The following is a 21,681-nucleotide window of genomic DNA, read 5'->3' as shown; positions in this document are numbered from 1 at the left end:
GAGGTGTTGAGGAGGTACACATGAGTTTGAAATGAGTGACTGCCTGTTGATGGATGACTGTTGGTGATGTGATCAGCGTAGATCAACACTTTATTCCTTCTGTTGTTTTATTTTTGTTTTATTGTCCTTTCAGTCCCTACCGGGCCACGACGGGGAGACATCCCTTGGGCTGTGAACTACAGTCGAAAGTAGGCACAGCCTTCCATAAGAACAGTCGACTGAAATGTGTCCATTGTGTGTGGAGCGCAGTGCCTGAATATCACGTTTAAGTTACCTGATGGCATTTTCTTAGGATTTCTGACATTGCATCAGTTCTGTTTCTTTACCGACATGATTTGTGGAGAAATCATATTCTACCTGATGTACATGACGGTTACTTGGAAGGTTGCCATGGTGATATGTGGCCACCAGTGAGAATGTGTTGAAAGTGACATTATGGTGCTGAAACTGATCTCTCGCTGTGTAGGTGTTGTAAGCCAGGCTCTGATTGGACAAGGTTCTGTTATCATCCAATGAGGATGACTGAGACAACTGGCTTTGGAAGCTAGAGGCTGATACAACGCAGGTCGTCTATGAGAGTGTAGCTGTGTTATTGTTACAAGTCTTTCATTGTAATATTTCCCATTTCAGTGTCCATGCTTATGTTCTGTATACTGCTCACAGAAAGTTAAGGATAACTTCAAAGGAAGAAATATTTCACTAACATTCCTTTTGGAACTTCAGATAGATTTGTTTTAATTAACTTCGGTAAAAATTCAAAGAATGATCTATACAAACCGTTGATTGTGTATGATTAGATGTAACTCCCCCAGTGTTTGCGCATAGCCTTGAGGCATATGTCGTCTGATTTTCCCTGTTGGGATACAAGGACATTGTCCTCTCATGCGTCCTCTAAGGGTTCCTGCAAGGTCCTTCATGTCCTGTGAGCAGTAGACAATGTATGACTTGTTTACGACGTCACTGCACTATGTGATCTGTTGGTGACCACTCTCAGGCATAGAGATAAAGTCCATATTTGTTTGTGTAACAAATAATTTGCATTTTTTCATGTTTGTTGAGTATGGATGTGTTTGTTTCCTTTATTTTTTACAGTGTTATTCTTTTGTTACCTCTCTGTCAATGTCCACCCTCCTCTTGAAGCCAGTCGGGTTTTGAACGTAGTCAGGAAGTATACAATATTGCACATACAGTGATTAAGTGGTAAAACATGCAATCTCAGGCGTTTGGAATAAGTCAGGTAAGATATACAATATCACATGTTTGGAATATGTATGGTTATATATACAATATCACACTTATGGAATAAGTCTGGTACGATATAATATCACATGTGTGGAATAAATCTGATAAGATATAAACAAAATCACACATGTTGAATAAGATGTTATATTTCACAATTTTGCATTTGTGCTTGCTAAATGATTTACATTTGAAACTTTGTCATAGGGGTGTTTCATGGATCACCCTTTCCAAAAGACCAGTAAATGTTTTAAAGATCAGTTCTTATAGACTATAGAATGACTTCACCGACTGTGATGGTAAGTGTCGATGAAGCTGCCATGATGATCTCCCAATGCTGGCTGTACCTCTGAACTTCCATCTGTCATTTCATCATTTGCCACACAAGATATTTTCATTTATTGTTTTTATTTTCAACTTACCTCACTAAAGGTGTACATAATTTTTTAAAAGACTTTAGACTGTTTTCTTACCTTTGGAATTAATCTTTGGAATGTAGTCTGACACATCTGCATCAACTGAATGGCTGCAGCCAAAAATATCATCATGTCATTTTTCCTATTGTGAAGAAACAGAGCTATTTAGGCCAGTCTGCAGGTTTTCCCATTTAGGCCAGTCTGCAGGTTTTCCTATTTAGGCCAGTCTGCAGGTTTTCCAATTTAGGCCAGTCTGCAGGTTTTCCTATTTAAGCGAGTCTGCAGGTTTTCCTATTTAGGCCAGTCTGCAGGTTTTGTTGTGTGACATGGGTCAGGATGATTGATGACGTGTGTCACATCAGAAACTGGTCACCTTCTAAAGGGGCAGTCTGTTACAGACAGATTAATCACCTGCCTTAAAATCTGTAAATTTCTGGGATGATTCCACAATTCTTTTCTCTTCTAAGCTAAGATAACAGTCCAATATATACCAGATCACAATAGACAGGCTTGAGAGATCTCACCTCATCGTCACTCTCATCTGTTCCGTGTAATAGTTTATTTATTCCCTCCCCGTTTCTCTGTTCTACCTCAGCAGCAGGATGTGTCAAACTTACTCACTCACTCACTCATGGATCATGACCGCTGCCTCCCACACAAGCTAGAAATAAAGGACTAACATTGTTGGTGGTTTGGGTTTTGTAATCAGCAGTTAGTTGGTTAGCCTACAAGGGTTAAACACCCATAATGAGCCAGTGCCGTCACATAGTCTCATTGCCAGTGCCAATAATGCAGCCTAAAACATTCACTAAAACAGGATTTGGGGTTGGATGGAAAAGAGAGATCCGAGTGTGGATCCAGCATTTTTTTTAAAGGGAGGAGGCCAAAATATCAAAATCCCCTCTCTGTCAATTTACTGTCTGCAAGATACATTTGGTTTTCAAAAGGGGGGGGGGAGGGGAGGTCCAGACCCTCTGGATTCCCCCTCTGAATCCACCCATGAAATCTTAGTGCTCTTGGAGCTGGACACCTGGATATGAGGGTGGCCATGTGCATTGTAATGTGAAAGTGAGCGCTAAGATTTGAGTTGGGCTCTAAGAATTAACGATGGGCACTTTGATTTGAGGGTGGGCTCTAAGAATTAACGATGGGCACTTTGATTTGAGGGTGGGTACTAAGTATTAACGATGGGCACTTTGATTTGAGGGTGGGCTCTACGAATTAACGATGGGCACTTTGATTTGAGGGTGGGCTCTAAGAATTAACGATGGGCACTTTGATTTGAGGGTGGGCTCTAAGAATTAACGAAGGGCACTTTGATTTGAGGGTGGGCTCTAAGAATTAACGATGGGCACTTTGATTTGAGGGTGGGCACTAAGAATTAACGATGGGCACTTTGATTTGAGGGTGGGCTCTAAGAATTAACGATGGGCACTTTGATTTGAGGGTGGGCTCTAAGAATTAATGATGGGCACTTTGATTTGAGGGTGGGCTCTAAGAATTAATGATGGGCACTTTGATTTGAGTTTGGGCTCTAAGAATTAACGATGGGCACTTTGATTTGAGGGTGGGCTCTAAGAATTTACGATGGGCACTTTGATTTGAGGGAGGGCTCTAAGAATTAACGATGGGCACTTTGATTTGAGGGAGGGCTCTAAGAATTAACGATGGGCACTTTGATTTGAGGATGGGCTCTAAGAATTAACGATGGGCACTTTGATTAGGGACTAGGCACTTAGGTATGAGAGAAGGCACTCAGATATTAGGGCTATGTTTTTTTAATTGAAACCACAACAATTTTAGGCCATATTTCTTATTTATGAACTAAATCAGACAAAAGCACAAATGTTTTGACACATCCTTTTGAGCATCAGTTTACTTTTTTCTTTTGTTGTAGTTGTAAATTATGTTGACGTAGGCATGGAGTGGGTTACACACAGCCATCAACAGGCAAGACAATGTCAGACAGATTCCAGCTAGGTTGCGATTTTCTTTTACGCTTTACGTTATTTCAGCAAATAAAACTGTTTTGTAAATTATTCCTCTGTATTGTTTCATATTCACATTTGTGCCATTAGGTTCTTGTCCTGTTTTGTGAAATAAAGCATAATAACTTTCATCCCTGTTGTGGACAGTCGCTGCTGTCACCGAGGTTCACTCAGCTCTGCTGTTGGACAACATAGTACGAAGGACTGCTGGCTTACTTGATCTTCAAACCTATTGAAATACGGTCATGCTGTATGGCTTTTTTTAGAGATAATCTTTTATGAAAAAAATGATTGAAATTAACATGAAAATAAAATAAAACCATTTTCATGAACCAGAATAAATGTCAGATTTTTATATTAACTGTTCTTGAAATAGCTTCAGCGTTTGCAATAAACTATTTAGGTAATTGGCTTTCTTCAGAGATAATTTTTTGTGAAAAAAAATGATTGAAATTAACATCAAAATAAAATAAAACCATTTTCATGAACCAGAATTAAATGTCAGATTTTTATATTAACTGTTCTTGAACTAGCTTCAGCATTTGCAATAAACTATTTAGGTAATTTTGGCAGAACAATGACTTGTTACCGACTTAAACGCAATTGTTGCGTGTATAGTCCTTGTTGCTATTTACTAAGACATAAGCATATCACAGACATGTTGTTGATATATAAGAGATATATTGAGCCAGCTGTTGATTTAATGAAGGCGTTGGACCCATACAGGTTGTACATATGTAGTTTATTCTGTGATTTTCGACATGGTATTCTATGGTTGCAGTACGTGTTTCCGCAAATCTATTTTGCTCCCAGAGCAGTTAATGTCATATATTTTTTGTAGATGGATTTATTAAATTGTTCATTACAGTATAGGAGATCCTCCCTACATCTTCATCCTTAACTATAGAAGTTGCTGTTGCAGAAACATTTGTGGTACAATGTTATAACGTATAATGGTACAATGTTATAACGTATAATTTTCCCGAAATGTAAAGTAAGACAGACAACTGAAGATGTGGAGTTAAACTGGGAATATATGATCAAGTGATGTTTTTAACACCGGAAATATGATCCTTTGATTTTACCAACTGGGAATATATGATCAAGTGATGTTTTTAACACCAGAAATATGATCCTTTGATTTTACTAACTGGGAATATATGATCAAGTGATGTTTTTAACACCAGAAATATGATCCCTTGATTTTACCAACTGGGAATATATGATCAAGTGATGTTTTTAACACCAGAAATATGATCCCTTGATTTTACCAACTGGGAATATATGATCAAGTGATGTTTTTAACACCAGAAATATGATCCCTTGATTTTACCAACTGGGAATATATGATCAAGTGATGTTATAAACATTAGTAATAAGTTCCCTTGATTTTACTTAACTGGGAATAGGCAAGATACAGATGAAACTAGAACTGGAAATGGATGCCCTACTTATGGATGTTAAGCTGCAGGGGTATCACTTGACGAGCGGACACAGATGTTTTGTTTATATAATTGACCGACTTCTTCGTTTGATTACATATTGTAAACTGTTGTTTGATGTTAACAGATGGTTCCATTCGGGCCAGTCTTGATAATCCCTGGTGTTTTACCCCCAATCCATTTTGATAAATACCCAAGGTAGAAAAGATGGAATGGAGATTTAATACCCTAGATTAACGAGGATGGTGTTGTGTTTGATGTTCTGTCCACTAGATCCGTTCTGTTCCCAGAGTGATGCATCCATGATATTTGTACTGCAATATTTGTATTGTATCCCGTCTTGTCTGCATTAAACTTGTATAGCTAATTGTATTAATTAATTATCATATTTGTATTGTCACGTGCCATATGTTAATTCTACATATTGCATACTCACTTTGAATTATGCCATTAACATGAGTTACCATGGTTACTGTGCAATATGCAATCTTACCATTACTGGTAAACCATGTTTGTTAGAATTTTAACCCAGAATTGGATGTTCCAATATGTTGGAACATAGGTTTTGTACAGATTCAATTTTTAGGGTTTGAATTAAAACACAATTCAACATAAAAATTAACAATGGCAGTGTTTCTGCTTACAACGTGAGAACTCATTGTTAGTCCAGCTTGAGTCCTAATGTACGGAGATATATTTATTTGATGCAATATGATGTATTGTCATTACGATTACCAAGACGCTGCTTTAATTGTAGAATTCCTGTACTATACTGTACTAGTCCTGTAGCAGCATGAGGAGGCGTAACAGCCACACCCACAATACTAGAGCCAGTGGCTAATAAATATGTTAAACATTTTCTCACTTTCTGTTTTGTCATTTTTTTGCTTGTACAGCCTACATTCACAGATGAACATTGAACATGAAGATCACGTTGAAAATATTACATATGTATTGAACTTGAAGATCACATTGAAAATATCACATATGTATTGAACTTGAAGATCACATTGAAAATATCACATATGTATTGAACTTGAAGATCACATTGAAAATATCACATATGTATTGAACTTGTATGACATTGAAAATATCACATATGTATTGAATATGAAGATCACATTGAAAATATCACGTATGTATTGAACATGAAGATCACATTGAAAATATCACATATGTATTGAACTTGAAGATCACATTGAAAATATTACATATGTATCGAACATGAAACTGGAACAATATTCTTTGTATAAGGAACATATCATGAACTGCCACTTCTAATTAGCTGAAAATTCCACAATATTTCCTTCGATACGGTACACACTACAGACGGAAATAGACAGCGAAATTGATGAAATCACCATGTTTCATTTCATTCTGAAATATAAATAATAGTTTTTTCCAACAAACTGCAACACCACCATTCACAACAGTTACTATTTCAGGTCATCACTTTGATATATTAAATAACGATCTAAACACACCTTGTCGCAGACCTAGAAATATGATAACTGCAGATTGGGGTCTCCCGCATGCAAACGAAATGATCAGCTGATCATGCATACATGTCTGCTAGACGAACTATAATTGAAAAAGGCCTCCTAAAGTCCACAATGAACAGAAATAATGATGTAATTGATATTTTATTTCAGTTGATAAAGCACATAATACAGTAATATACACATATATTTAAAAATTCGCAGTGGAATAATTCATGTTCGAAAATAGGATATATCTCAGAGCTCCAGATAAGCTGCGTATCTGCGTGAAATACGCATACGAAATGCAGAAATACGCAGTAAAATAAAATCCAAGCGTATCAAATACGCAACGAACATTACAGATACGCTACAAAAATAAAACTTGCGCGTATCATCAAAATATTGTGAAGTAACCCTGCGTATTCGATTAGCAAATCAGCAACTTATTTTGCATTATAAACGGGCATTCCGTCAACCTTGCCAAACTCCACGATGCCAGTCACATCATGATCATTTGCCATCACACTTTCTTGTGGAAGTATCGTGGTATTTTTGAGTCCTATAAGGCTCTCGAACCCACACTACACCAGTTTGCAGGGACTAGATGAATAGTGTTTTTAAATATTTAACTTAAATACCCACATCTGTAAAAACTAGTGGGTAACAGAAATTTGAATACGCAGATTGAATTACTGATACCCAATGATTTTAAAATGCATGGGTAAAATACCCACAACACCAAAAGCTTATCTGGAGCTCTGTATCTATATAATCTGGTACTATTAATTTCAACATTATTCGACTCGGAAATATTGCAAATCAAACACAGTTTCCACTGTTTGAAGATGAAATATCCGATAAATAGCAAAATCTCATCACACGCCAAAAAGCTCATTGCTTTCGGACCAGGGGAGATTCTCTCTAATACTGAAGTAAACATTTACAGGATAACCCCGAAAGACGCGATTTGTCTTTTGTTTTTTTGTGGTTTTTTTTTGTTGTTTCGATTTTCGAATATTTATGTCTGAATGCGCGCAGGTAGCCTTGAAGATGGGCAGGCAACACTAAGGGAGGCAACTCACCTGCCGGACTGTCTTGTTGGGTTTCAAAATTATGTTAAACACTGGTGAACAATAACAGGATAGTGATCAATGGCTGAGTTATTTATTTCATCATCCAAGTATAAAATGGAAATCATAACAAATAATTATATGAATAATTAAATATACGAAAAAATCCCTACACTGTTGAAATATACGGACAGGGGGTGACCCTGTAACAGTGAGTGAGTGAGTTGGGTTTAACGCCGCTTTTAACAGTATTCCAGTTATATCACGGCGTGTCAGCTTAATTTCGGAGGGAAGCCCGAAGTGATGTAGGTCTCAGACAATTACCACTTCGGTGAAACCCACGAGCACGGGTATGGTGATGACAAACCTAGAAACATAAGTGGGGTGAACCGGGATTCGAACCCACAATCATAGGTTTCTAGCGTGCCCAAGGGACGCAACTCTGCACAGCGAATCGCGGCGCCTTAGACGACTGGGCCACTCGTCTGGTCAGGTTAAGGTCAGCTTCTTTCATCTGTAGTGAGGCTTCTGTCGGCGAGACAGCTGAGACTTCTTTCGTGGCCTCTAGACAAAATAAAGATACATTTAGAAAATAATATCATGCTAATGTTAATTAATAATCTAAGTTTGATAGTGACCTTATTCTACACTTATACGTTCTTAATAAGAGAAAGATTGAAGTACCTGAAAATAATATTGCCAAAAATTAATTACAATACATATATTTGTCCAATAAATACATGTATAGAATGATCTATCTAGATTACCTAGCCCGAAACCACAAACACGTGTCCTTTATATCTGGGGCGGTCGGGTAGCCTAGTGGTTAAAGCGTTCGCTCGTCACACCGAAGACCCGGGTTCGATTCCCGACATGGGTACAATGCGCGAACCCCATTTCTGGTGTCCCCCGCCGTGATATTGCTGGAATAATGCTAAAAGCGGCGTAAAACCATACTCACTCACTCACTTTTCCATATCTGATATCCTGAGCTGGAGAAATTTGCTAATTTTCAGTAAAAGTGGAAAACATGTAACATAACTTTGTATTGAATTGTATTGTTTGTTTGTTTGTTGTTTAACGCCGCACTCAGCAATATTCCAGCTATGTGACGGAGGTCTGTAAATAATCGAGTCTGGACGAGACAATCCAGTGATTGATGTCATTAGCATCGATCCACGAATTATAGGGAGCATGACCACTCGATCCCATATTGTCGCCTCTTACGGCAATCATGGGTTCTGAAGACCTACTCTGTACCCGAATCGTCACGGGTCCTTCGTTTTGTAACCTTTACGTTTTACGCCTATAACTTGACATTTATTAACATCAAATCTAAAAAGAAGATAAACAGACTATTTCACATTTTACATTATCATGTTACGGAAACAGATTTTTTTAAATAAAAATTATCTTGTCATGGTTTTCAAATGCCTATTGTTGATATGATTTGGTTAAATATTGGACATACCTTGAGAACAAAGGGGCTTAGATGAGGTAGAATGTCAACATAAAGACAAAGTTTGAAGAAGACTTTCGTCTGCACGCTATCGTTGTTTCTCGCAGATTCTTGCCAAGCCACGCACGTGGCACACATCGATCACGGGCCTTCCAGTCCATCTATATTTAAGGTCCATGGTCCAGTCAACGTCAGTCCAAAGTTACTGATAAGACGGCGACCCTCTCAACGCAGCTCTGAAAATGAATGGGTTCAGGGTATTAATCATATCAAAACGAAAATATTATACCCGAGGATTTATTGATTTGGCGAGATGTCTGGATTAGCCAATAAATAAGAAATCAAACAACTTTTATTACACTTTTCAAACAAAGACCACACGATAATGATCTCCACTCCTGGCAACAATTCTTACGCTCCTGTTTTTACTGTAAACAGTTTAAATATCTTTTTAATGTTTCAAAAACATTTTACTTTCTAAAGTATTTGTGCACAAATGATCATCCCCAACGACCGTCAGTGTTCAGTGTTTGTTTGTTTGTCTGTTGTATAACGCCACAAACAACAATATTCCAGCTATATGGCGGTCTGTCAATAGTGGACCAAACCATCCAGTGATTGATATCATGATCCATTGGGATCACGGTAGTCGCTTCTTACGACAAGCATGGGTTGCTGAAGATCAATTCTAACCCGGATCTTCACAGGGGAAATGCATGGGTTGCTGAAGACCTATTCTAACCCGGATCTTCACAGGGGACAAGCATGGGTTGCTGAAGACCTATTCTAACCCGGATCTTCACAGGGGACGAGCATGGGTGGCTGAAGACCTATTCTAACCCGGATCTTCACAGGGGAAATGCATGGGTTGCTGAAGACCTATTCTAACCCGGATCTTCACAGGGGAAATGCATGGGTTGCTGAAGACCTATTCTAACCCGGATCTTCACAGGGGAAATGCATGGGTTGCTGAAGACCTATTCTAACCCGGATCTTCACAGGGGAAATGCATGGGTTGCTGAAGACCTATTCTAACCCGGATCTTCACAGGGGAAATGCATGGGTTGCTGAAGACCTATTCTAACCCGGATCTTCACAGGGGAAATGCATGGGTTGCTGAAGACCTATTCTAACCCGGATCTTCACAGGGGACGAGCATGGGTGGCTGAAGACCTATTCTAACCCGGATCTTCACAGGGGACAAGCATGGGTTGCTGAAGACCTATGCTTACCCGGATCTTCACAGGGGACGAGCATGGGTTGCTGAAGACCTATGCTTACCCGGATCTTCACAGGGGACAAGCATGGGTTGCTGAAGACCTATGCTTACCCGGATCTTCACAGGGGACGAGCATGCTGAAGACCAATTCTAACCCAGATCTTCACGGGTAAATGTTCACCGAGGACACTGGTGGCCTAGTCGCCTAGGACGCCACACTCGCTGTGCAGAGTTGCGTCCCTTAGGCATGCCAGGAACCGATTGTTTTATCGATGGAGTCCATTTGGTGAGGGTCTTTCTGACTTTCCCGGAAGTAATATGTATAGCTGTAATTTGGTAGAAATACCCTTAACTCAAACGTCTTCATCGCACTGTAAAAGCGACGTTTCGGTATAGATCCTTCTACCGTTGTCAAGCAATACTGGTAGGTGAAGGTGTCACAGTACCAATAATTATCCGATTAGAAGTAATCACTTTGGTTCTGCTGGAGCGCCTGGAACCAACTTGTGTTGACAGCTTCCTCCTGGTGCTGTAAAAGGTCCTATACAGCAGACATGACGTCATCATCATTTGCATAATGCTAGCCACACAGTTCTTTCTTTAATTTTGGGACCCGTGAAGATCCGGGTAGATCTTGCGACTAACGGAATCGGGTGGTCAGGCTCGATGACTTGGTTGATGCAAGTCATCATATCCCAAATGGATCGAAGCATGTCATCCGTCCCAATTGCGTGGATCGATGCTCATGATGACAATCACTGTATTGTCTGGTCCAGACTCGATTATTTACAGACCGCCTCATATAGCTGGAATATTGATGAGTGTGGCGGAAAACAAGAATCTAACCAACCAATCACGTGTTGGTGTTTATGGTTCTGAGTAAAGTGTGATGAACATGATGATAACTTTGATGACGAAATGATGATAACTTTGATGAACATGATGATAACTTTGATGACGAAATGATGATAACTTTGATGAACATGATGATAACTTTGATGACGAAATGAGGACAAAATTGAAATAGACATTCAGTTGTCTCCCGTTTCCTATATGTTGTCTCAAATGTTTCAGCAGACGTCTCATGTTTGAAACGAATGATCACAGATGCACTCACAAATTATTGTCAACCTGCACCTTCAGTGGCAGGAACATTTGCGTTTCTTACTGACTGACAAACTTCATTCTCCCTTAGTAGATGGCAGACCGCCTCCGTGGTCTAGTGGCAGGGCGTCTGCCCCCGGAGAGCGGAAGGTCCGGGATTCGATCCCCAGCCGCATCATACCAAAAGACGCTAAAAGATGCTACTTGTTGTTACCGTCTGGCGCTCGGCATTAAGGGGCTAAAACAAGTACTGGTCGGCTCGGAGTCTGTATACTGTGTCTGTCTGAGTAGGGTATTCATGTTAAACTGCGGCATGGCATCTCAGTGGGCTAGCACTATAAATCGGCATCAGTCCGGACTAGTACAAGCAGCCACACACACACACACAGACACAGACACACACACACACACAGACACACACACACAGTCACACACACACACAGTCACACACACAGTCACACACACACACACACACGTCGCTATATAAGTGCAATAATCTTGGACGCGACGTTAAACCCCATTTCACCTAGTAGATGGCAGCAAAATGCTGCGTAGATGTGGGATGTTCGTATGCTGTTTTCTTGACAGCAAGGGAATTGTAATATTTTTTTCACACTTTTTTAAGATCATCATGCTTAACGTATTTTTTCAGACTGACAGTGTCAAACAAGCAGAGACCAAATTGACAACCAACTCTGCCAACAGATTTCTGTCTGGGCAGAAACACATTATTACTGTTTACGAGTAGTGCAAGCGTGTTTGTTGGCTCAGGAATGTTGGCTGCACAACACACAGCCTACATGACTGGTATACTGACGGATGACACAGATAGTCTCTGATCATCTTTGCGCGGTGCACTTCCATTCACTCAAAGAATATACCGATATTTCTTTTGAAAAATCTTTCTCTTTGAAACATGGCAGTCGTAAACTGCAATCCCATACTGCATCTGTGATTACCGTTTCAAGTTCTCCTTTCTTGGTGGGGACATGGGGGGCCCAGTCGTCTAAGGCGCCGCAATTCGCTGTGTAGAGTTGCGTCCCTTGGGCACGCCAGAAACCTGTGATTGTGGGTTTGAATCCCGTTTCGGACCGATTATGTTTCTAGGTTTGTCAGCACCATACCCGTGCTCGTGGATGACATTGAAAATATCAGATATGTATTGTACATGAAGATCACATTGAAAATATCACATATGTATATCACACCAGAAACCTATGATTGTGGGTTCGAATCCCGGTTCGCCCCGATTATGTTTCTAGGTTTGTCAGCTCCATACCCGTGCTCGTGGATAACATTGAAAATATCACATATGTATGTCACTCCAGAAACCTATGATTGTGGGTTCGATCCCCGGTTCGCCCCGATTATGTTCCTAGGTTTGTCAGCACCATACCCGTGCTCGTGGATAACACTGAAAATATCACATATGTATGTCACACCAGAAACCTATGATTGTTGGTTCGAATCCCGGTTCGCCCCGATTATGTTTCTAGGTTTGTCAGCACCATACCCGTGCTCGTGGGTTTCACCGAAGCAGTAAACGTCTGAGACCTGCATCATTTCGGGCTTTCCTCCCACATTAAGCGTACACGCCGTGATATAACTGGAATAAAAGCGGTGTTAAAGCCAACTCACTCACTCACTCATTTCTTGGTTACGGTTGGCCGTCGTAAATGTGGACAGAAAGGCAAATTTTACCGCGAGAACATTAAACTGCATTGTACCATCATGACTTTGCACGTAGTTTCCGTATTTTGTACGGTAAAGGCTCAAGAGTAATCGAGTTTGGACCGGACAGTCAAGTGACTGACATCATGAGCATCAATCTATGTAGTTGAAATGCGATGACATGCGGCGAGCCTGACAGCCTATCCCGTAATTCACCCTTTACGACAAGCATGGGGTGCTGATTAACAATTCTTACTCGGATCTTCACGGTACGTTTTGACATTTGCTATTGAGGATTGCAACAGTTGAATGCTCATACGCCCCTTCAGCGTTTGACGACCGAGGAAGTAAGCAGAGGCAGAGGCATGCTTGAAACTGGGTCAACACAACGTCACATTGCAAACGTCTTTAGTGTCAGCTGATGATTGATCAGCAGGGCATGGAATCGATACCAGACGTTTGAATCAGTTACCAGGCAACGACAGTCGACAGCGTTCCACCATCCAGCCGAAAGGCAGGCTTCTCCTGGTTGTAGCAAGGCGTCATCACTTCGTGACTGCCACCACACCAAGGAATGACCTGCAGAACGCCATAAGCGTACACGTTTCTACTGAGACAGTGCGTAATCGTCTCCGTTAGGCTGGCTTCCGGTCATGTTGAGCATGTATTACTTTCACAGTACTTTCACTGATGAATCGAGATACTGTCTAGATTTCACAGATCGTCGTGTCCAAGTGTGGCTAGATTTCAGGAGTCCAATGTAGCCGAACATGACAGCTATGGAGGCGGCTCAATCACGATAACGGTGGGATCTGGAGAGCTGGTAGTACCGATCTCCATGACCAACAGCGGGGCACGATGACATGTTTGCTACAGGGATGACATTCTGGAAGTGTATGTGAGACCGTATGCTGTTGTACCCGACGTCATCCTCATGGACGATAACGCACGACATCATCGTGCCAGGGCCGTCAATGCCTACTGAGAGTAGGAGACCATTGTCCGCATGGAGTGGCCAGCCCTGTCACCAGAACTCATCGAACTCGGGGTCCCTATCGAACACATGTGGAACGAGCTGCGGATCGCCCTCTCACGGACAATGAATTTGTTTTCGTGATTTTGGGACGTTTCAGTTTAGGTCGGATATTCTCCTTTTGAAGTGTCATCTGACTGATTATTGGTCACATGTTGTTTGTTGGCACATTGTGGGGACTTTTGTTCATTAACCATGTCTCCACGCACTATTGGCTGTTTCAACACATGCACACAAATTCAACGTATTACCTTTTACAGTGATCCTTAGCGACATTGAGTAGTATATTTAGGGGGACCTACATGTACGTACCATGTCCTTTCCAGCTATTATCGGTTGCTGTCATGCCCGGGGTCACTATATGTGACATTACGGGCGTGACTCACGCATGATACACTGCACAGTGGGTTAGCGGGAAGTGGATTGATAAGGGGGATGTGGGTGTAAGGGGTAGGTGGAGTGGTAAGGGTGAGGTGGGTGTTAGGGCTAGGTGGATTGGTAAGGGTGAGGTGGGTGTAAGGACTAGGTGGATTGGTAAGGGTGAGGTGGGTGTTAGGGGTAGGTGTATTGGTAAGGAGGAGGTGGGTGTAAGGGGTAGGTGTATTGGTAAGGGTGAGGTGGGTGTAAGGACTAGGTGGATTGGTAAGGGGGAGGTGTGTGTAAGGGGTAGGTGGATTGGGAAGGGTGAGGTGAGTGTTAGGGCTAGGTGGATTGGTAAGGGTGAGGTGGGTGCAAGGGCTAGGTGGATTGGTAAGGCTGAGGTGGGTCTAAAGCCTAGGTGGATTGGTAAGGGTGAGGTGGGTGTTACGCCTAGGTGGATTGGTAAGGGTGAGGTGGGTGTAAGGGCTAGGTGGATTTGTAAGTGTGAGGTGGGTGTAAGGGCTAGGTGGAGTGGTAAGGGTGAGGTGGGTGTAAGGGCTTGGTGGATCGGTAAGGGTGAGGTAGGTGTAAGGGATAGGTGGATTGGGAAGGGTGAGGTGGGTGTAAGGGCTTGGTGGATCGGTAAGGGTGAGGTGAGTGTTAGGGCTAGGTGGATTGGTAAGGGTGAGGTGGGTGCAAGGGCTAGGTGGAGTGGTAAGGGGGGGGGGGGGGGGTTTAAGGGCTAGGTGGAGTGGTAAGGGTGAGGTGGGTGTAAGGGCTAGGTGGAGTGGTAAGGGTGAGGTGGGTGTAAGGGCTAGGTGGAGTGGTAAGTGTGAGGTGGGTGTAAGGGCTAGGTGTATTGGTAAGGCTGAGGTGGGTGTAAGGGCTAGGTGGATTGGTAAGGGGGAGGTGGGTGTAAGGGCTAGGTGGATTGGTAAGGGTGAGGTGGGTGTAAGGGCTAGGTGGAGTGGTAAGGGTGAGGTGGGTGTAAGGGCTAGGTGTATTGGTAAGGCTGAGGTGGGTGTAAGGGGTAGGTGGATTGGTAAGGGGGAGGTGGGTGTAAGGGGTAGGTGGATTTGTAAGGGGGAGGTGGGTGTAAGGGGTAGGTGGATTGGTAAGGGGGAGGTGGGTGTAAGGACTAGGTGGATTTGTAAGGGGGAGGTGGGTGTAAGGGGTAGGTGTATTGGTAAGGCTGAGGTGGGTGTAAGGGCTAGGGGGATTGGTAAGGGGGAGGTGGGTGTAAGGGGTAGGTGGATTTGTAAGTGTGAGATGGGTGTAAGGGCTAGGTGGAGTGGTGAGGTGGAGGTCTATGTAAGGCCTAGGTGAATCTAGGTGGATTGGTAAGATGAAACTGGTTTTGCTGTAGTGTTCGTGGATGTCACATTCCACAACATGATCACGAGTGTTGTTAGCTAACCATAGGAAGCCCTACTGATCAAACTAGGACAACGCGGTAATAAACTTCATCGGCATTGCTACTAAATCTCCTGCTCACATTTCGTCAGCTGATACTTGAGAAATGGAAGAATAGCCTTTCATTCACCCTTGCCCTCTGTCCGTATATTATATTGTACCAAGGAACTAGAGTACTGGTAATTTCCATCAGGTCCTACCGTGTCAGCTCAACGCCCCAAGTCATCACACCAGGTCTACACAACACCACAACACATCCGACAAAACATATGACAACTCCCCTCCGCAGTACAACCAGATAACCTGGTCAACACACCTGGACAACTCGCCTGGCAAACACAACCAGACAACACACCAGGTCAACACAACCAGACAACTCGCCTGGTCAGCATAACCAGACCACACACCAGGTCAACACAACCAGACAACACACCTGGTCAACTCACCTGGTCAACACAACTAGACAACACAACCAGACAACACACCTGGACAACTCACCTGATCAACACAACCAGACAACACACCATGTTAACTCACCTGGTAAGCACAACCAGACAACAACCCTGGTTAACTCACCTGATCAACACAACCAGACAACACACCTGGTCAACTCACCTGATCAACACAACCAGACAACACACCTGGTCAACTCACCTGATCAACACAACCAGACAACACACCATGTTAACTCACCTGGTCAGCATAACCGGAGCACACACCAGGTCAACACAACCAGACAACACACCTGGTCAACTCACCTGGTCAACACAACTAGACAACACACCTGGACAACTCACCTGATCAACACAACCAGACAACACACCATGTTAACTCACCTGGTAAGCACAACCAGACAACACATCTGTTCAGCACAACCAGACAACACACCTGGTTAACTCACCTGATCAACACAACCAGACAACACACCTGGTCATCACAACCAGACAACACACCTGGTCAACTCACCTGATCAACACAACCAGACAACACACCATGTTAACTCACCTGGTAAGCACAACCAGACAACACATCTGTTCAGCACAACCAGACAACACACCTGGTTAACTCACCTGATCAACACAACCAGACAACACACCAAGTCAGCACAACTAGACAACACACCTGGTCAACTCACCTGATCAACACAACCAGACAACACACCATGTTAACTCACCTGATCAACACAACCAGACAACACACCTGTTCAGCACAACCAGACAACACACCTGGTTAACTCACCTGATCAACACAACCATACAACACACCTGATCAGCACAACCAGACAACACACCTGGTCAACTCACCTGATCAACACAACCAGACAACACACCTGGTCAACTCACCTGATCAACACAACCAGACAACACACCTGGTCAACTCACCTGATCAACACAACCAGACAACACACCATGTTAACTCACCTGGTCAGCACAACCAGACAACACACCTGTTCAGCACAACCAGACAACACACCTGGTTAACTCACCTGATCAACACAACCAGACAACACACCAGGTCAGCACAACCAGACAACACACCTGGTCAACTCACCTGATCAACACAACCAGACAACACACCTGGTCAACTCACCTGATCAACACAACCAGACAACACACAATGTTAACTCACCTGGTAAGCACAACCAGACAACACACCTGTTCAGCACAACTAGACAACACACCTGGTTAACTCACCTGATCAACACAACCAGACAACACACCTGGTCAGCACAACCAGACAACACACGTGGTCAACTCACCTGATCAACACAACCAGACAACACACCATGTTAACTCACCTGATCAACACAACCAGACAACACACCATGTTAACTCACCTGGTAAGCACAACTAGACAACACAACCAGACAACGCCCCTCGTCAACTCACCTGGTCAGCGAAACCAGACAACACACCTGGTCAACTCACCTGATCAACCCAACCAGACAACTCACCTGGTCAACTCACCTGATCAACACAACTAGACAACACACGCGTCATCTCACGTGGTCAACCCAGCTGTTGAACACAACCACACAATACATTAGGAAACACACGAACCAAAGGTTGGCGTGTCTGCAGACAGAACCGACGTCACCCCGTCTGCAGAAAGAACTGACGTCACCCCGTCTGCAGACAGAACCGACGTCACCCCGTCTGCAGAAAGAACTGACGTCACCCTGTCTGCAGAAAGAACTGACGTCACCCCGTCTGCAGACAGAAACGACGTCATTCCGTCTACAGAAAGAACTGACGTCACCCCGTCTACAGAAAGAACTGACGTCACCCCGTCTGCAGAAAGAACTGATGCCACCAACGTCTATTGCAAGAATTGACACCAGTCACAGTCAACAGAAAGAACTGACGTCGGGCATGCAGTCTACAGAGACAGTATTAATTCATTCACAGGTTGGTGAGATTATGTACTGGTGGGCATAGACTAGAGTCAGGTAACCCAACACGGTGACATATTGACCTGCAGGCACTCCTGACTACTCAGGAATGGAAGCCACAAAATCATTCCTATAATCATTAGATTTCACGAGTCCGACTGTACCAGAAGCATGTGTTCATGAATCACAATCACACAGTGAAGATACAAGGTCTTCGTGAAAAGATGATCTTGTTCTGTCCCACCGGTTGCCATTGTCACAAACACATGCAAAGGCAAGTCAACTGTTCACCTGCAAAATGGGGACGTATGCCACAAGTCAAAATAGCTAATTGCATCGAAAGACACATTCGCAAATAATCCGACAGTGTATGTGAATGCGAGAAAAGTATGTTTTCATGAGAGAACGAGTAAACATATGTTACACAAGTTAGGTGTAACCGCCTCCGTGGTCTTGTGGTAGAGCGTCCGTCCGGAGAGCGGAAGGTCCGGGGTTTGATCCCCGGCTGTGTCATACTAAAAGACGTTAAAAGATGTTACTTGTTGTTACCCTGTCTGGCACTCGGCATAAGGGGCCAAAACAAGGACTGGGCGGCTCGGAGTCAGTAAACTGTGTCTGAGTAGGGTATTCATGTTAAACTGCGGCATGGTATCTCAGTGTGCTAGCACTATAAATTATACTCTAGTATAACCAGTTATATCCAATAGTTAATTTGTACTCTAGTATAACCAGTTATATGCAACATATACCATGTTAAACTGCGGCATGGTATCTCAGTGTCCATTTATATACAATATTTCAGTTATACTCAAATATAAATAGTTATATACAATAGTTCAATTATACTCTAGTATAATCGGTTACATACAATATTTCAGTTATACTCTAGTATAACCAGTTGTATACAATACTTCAGTCATGCTCTAGAATAACCAGTTATATACAATAGCTCGTTTACACTCTAGTATAACCAGTTATATACAATATTTCAATTATACTCTAGTATAACCAGTTATATCCAATAGTTAAGTTGTACTCTAGTATAACCAGTTATATGCAACATATACCATGTTAAACTGCGGCATGGTATCTCAGTGTGCTAGCACTATAAATCGACATCAGTCCGGACTAGTACAAGCAGCCACACACACGTCCATGCACGTCGCTATATAAGTGCAATAATCTTGGACGCGACGTTAAACCCCATTTCACCTCACCTCACATTAGGTCTAGTGAGGTGGGGTTTAACGTCGCGTCCAAGATAATTGCACTTATATTGCCACGTGTATAAAACATTATCTGGCACAGCTTGTAACTCAACTATATCAATCTATAATGATATTCTAGAAAATTTTCAACGAGTGAAACTATCAATTGTTGTGTCATTCTCTGGTCATCGTGTCCATTCCGCTGTCTCCAGTCGGCGGTGGGGTAGCCTAGTGGTTAAAGCGTTCGCTCGTCAAGCCGAAGACCCGGGTTCGATTGCCGACAATGTGTGAAGCCCATTTCTGGTGTCCCCGGTCGTGATATTGCTGGAATATTGCTAAAAGCGGCGTGAAACCATACCCACTCACTCACTGTTGATGGACAAACAGTTATGCACCAATCCCCACTTGCTACTAATGCACTGGAAAAGAATATACTCGTGTAGTTTGACGTGTTACACTCAAACCCCTAAACCCCAAACCCCACAAACCCCACACCACCCCTTATACTAACTCCAAAATAAGGGACAAATTAAAACACTAAGGGTTGGTTTTGACGCGGGTTCAAAGAACGCTCATGAAATAATTGTATATAGTGAAGTAGGAATGTTGGAATCCCTGCCTTCACAAGTGAGAATCTATAGGTGTGACAGATATATTGTTGGCTGCGCTGGAGATGTGTGTCACGGTCATAGTTCTCAGATATTGAGTGAAGTGAGAAACCATTGTACGGAAACCTGTTTGCGACATAACTCGGCATTAACTGTGGAGCTAAAACTGTCGGCACCACAGCATACATATTCTTAGAGGGACTAGAGCGAGTCAGTTTTTTAAACACCAATCATATAGATGTACACTATTTCAGTTAATTCCTGGTATAATAAGGTATACTTATACACTATTTCAGTTATACTCAAATACAGTTTTATACAATATTTCAGTTATACTCTAGTATAACCATTTATATACAATATTTCAATTATACTCAAATATAACCAGTTATATACAATAGTTTAATTATACTCTAGTATAATCGGTTACATACAATATTTCAGTTATACTCTAGTATAACCAGTTGTATACAATACTTCAGTCATGCTCTAGAATAACCAGTTATATTCAATAGTTCAGTTACACACTAGTACAACCAGTTATATGTGTACAAATACACAATGCCATTTAGAAAGTGGTCAAATGTAACAAATCTGTACTTTACTAAGAAAGTATTATCCCAAATATAACATTTGTTACGGTTATATGCAATAGTTCAATTATACTCTAGTATAATCAGTTATATACAATGTTTCAGTAATACTCTTGTTTAATCAGTTATATACAATATTTCAGTTATACTCTAGAATAACCAGTTATATACAATATTTCAATTATACTCTAGTATAACCAGTTATATCCAATATTTCAATTATACTCTAGTATAACCAGTTATATCCAATAGTTAAGTTGTACTCTAGTATAACCAGTTATATGCAACATATACCATGTTAAACTGCGGCATGGTATCTCAGTGTGCTAGCACTATAAATCGACATCACAACCGGGGGCGGGGGTGTGTGCTCATTCTACACCACGAGATCAACCTTTGTTGTGGTTTAGGGAAATCTGGCTGCAAATCGCATCATGAAACAAATTTTCAACCTCACCCTCTTCCAATCATTGACCGCAAGGTCAACGTCCTGCCCTGGCCGTCGAGATCTCCAGATCTCAAACCAATCGAACACCTCTGGGATGAACTCGATCGACATGTACGTCAACGTCAATACACGCCGTAGACTCTCCCACAACTTACAAGCAGAATGGCACAGAATTCAGCTGGACAGAATTCGTACACTTATCCAGTCAGTGCCGAGGAGATGCAGAGCTGTGATTGCTGCCCGGGGCGGTCACACGAGATGCTGAGTTCAGCGCAACCTTGTGGCATGACAATGAACAGTTTTCAATGCCTTTGTTCAACGACAACATGTGATTATCGAGCTCCAAAATTTCTTTTTTGTATCTATGATATTAAATTAAATATATCGACAATATTAGGTACAATAAATTTACTAAAAATCTACCTGTGCGTTTCTTTTTTTGAAGAGTGTATGTTGTAACAACAATACATTAGTTATATCATGGCAATATTTCAAACATATTTCAACAATGGTCATATACGTACAACATTTAAATTA

At 42.1% G+C, this 21,681-nt stretch overlaps 1 protein-coding gene across 9 annotated transcripts in view; it reads left to right on the top strand.

The window, feature by feature from the left end:
* Positions 1-5,941, top strand: part of LOC139477840 (multiple epidermal growth factor-like domains protein 6) — a 78,539-nt gene extending 72,598 nt beyond the window's left edge. For all 9 annotated transcript variants that reach the window (XM_071260265.1, XM_071260267.1, XM_071260266.1 and 6 more), the window contains one exon: positions 134-5,941. In XM_071260265.1, coding sequence (XP_071116366.1) covers positions 134-175 — 42 coding nt within the window. In that variant the 3' untranslated portion in view covers positions 176-5,941. The remainder of the gene's footprint in view (positions 1-133) is intronic.
* Positions 5,942-21,681: the final 15,740 nt, after the last annotated feature.

The sequence above is a fragment of the Haliotis cracherodii genome, unplaced genomic scaffold (assembly GCF_022045235.1).
Source record: "Haliotis cracherodii isolate W230 unplaced genomic scaffold, xgHalCrac1.p SCAF_36, whole genome shotgun sequence".
In the NCBI taxonomy this organism is placed as follows: Eukaryota; Metazoa; Mollusca; class Gastropoda; order Lepetellida; family Haliotidae; genus Haliotis; species Haliotis cracherodii.
This window is presented reverse-complemented; position numbering and strand designations above follow the sequence as displayed.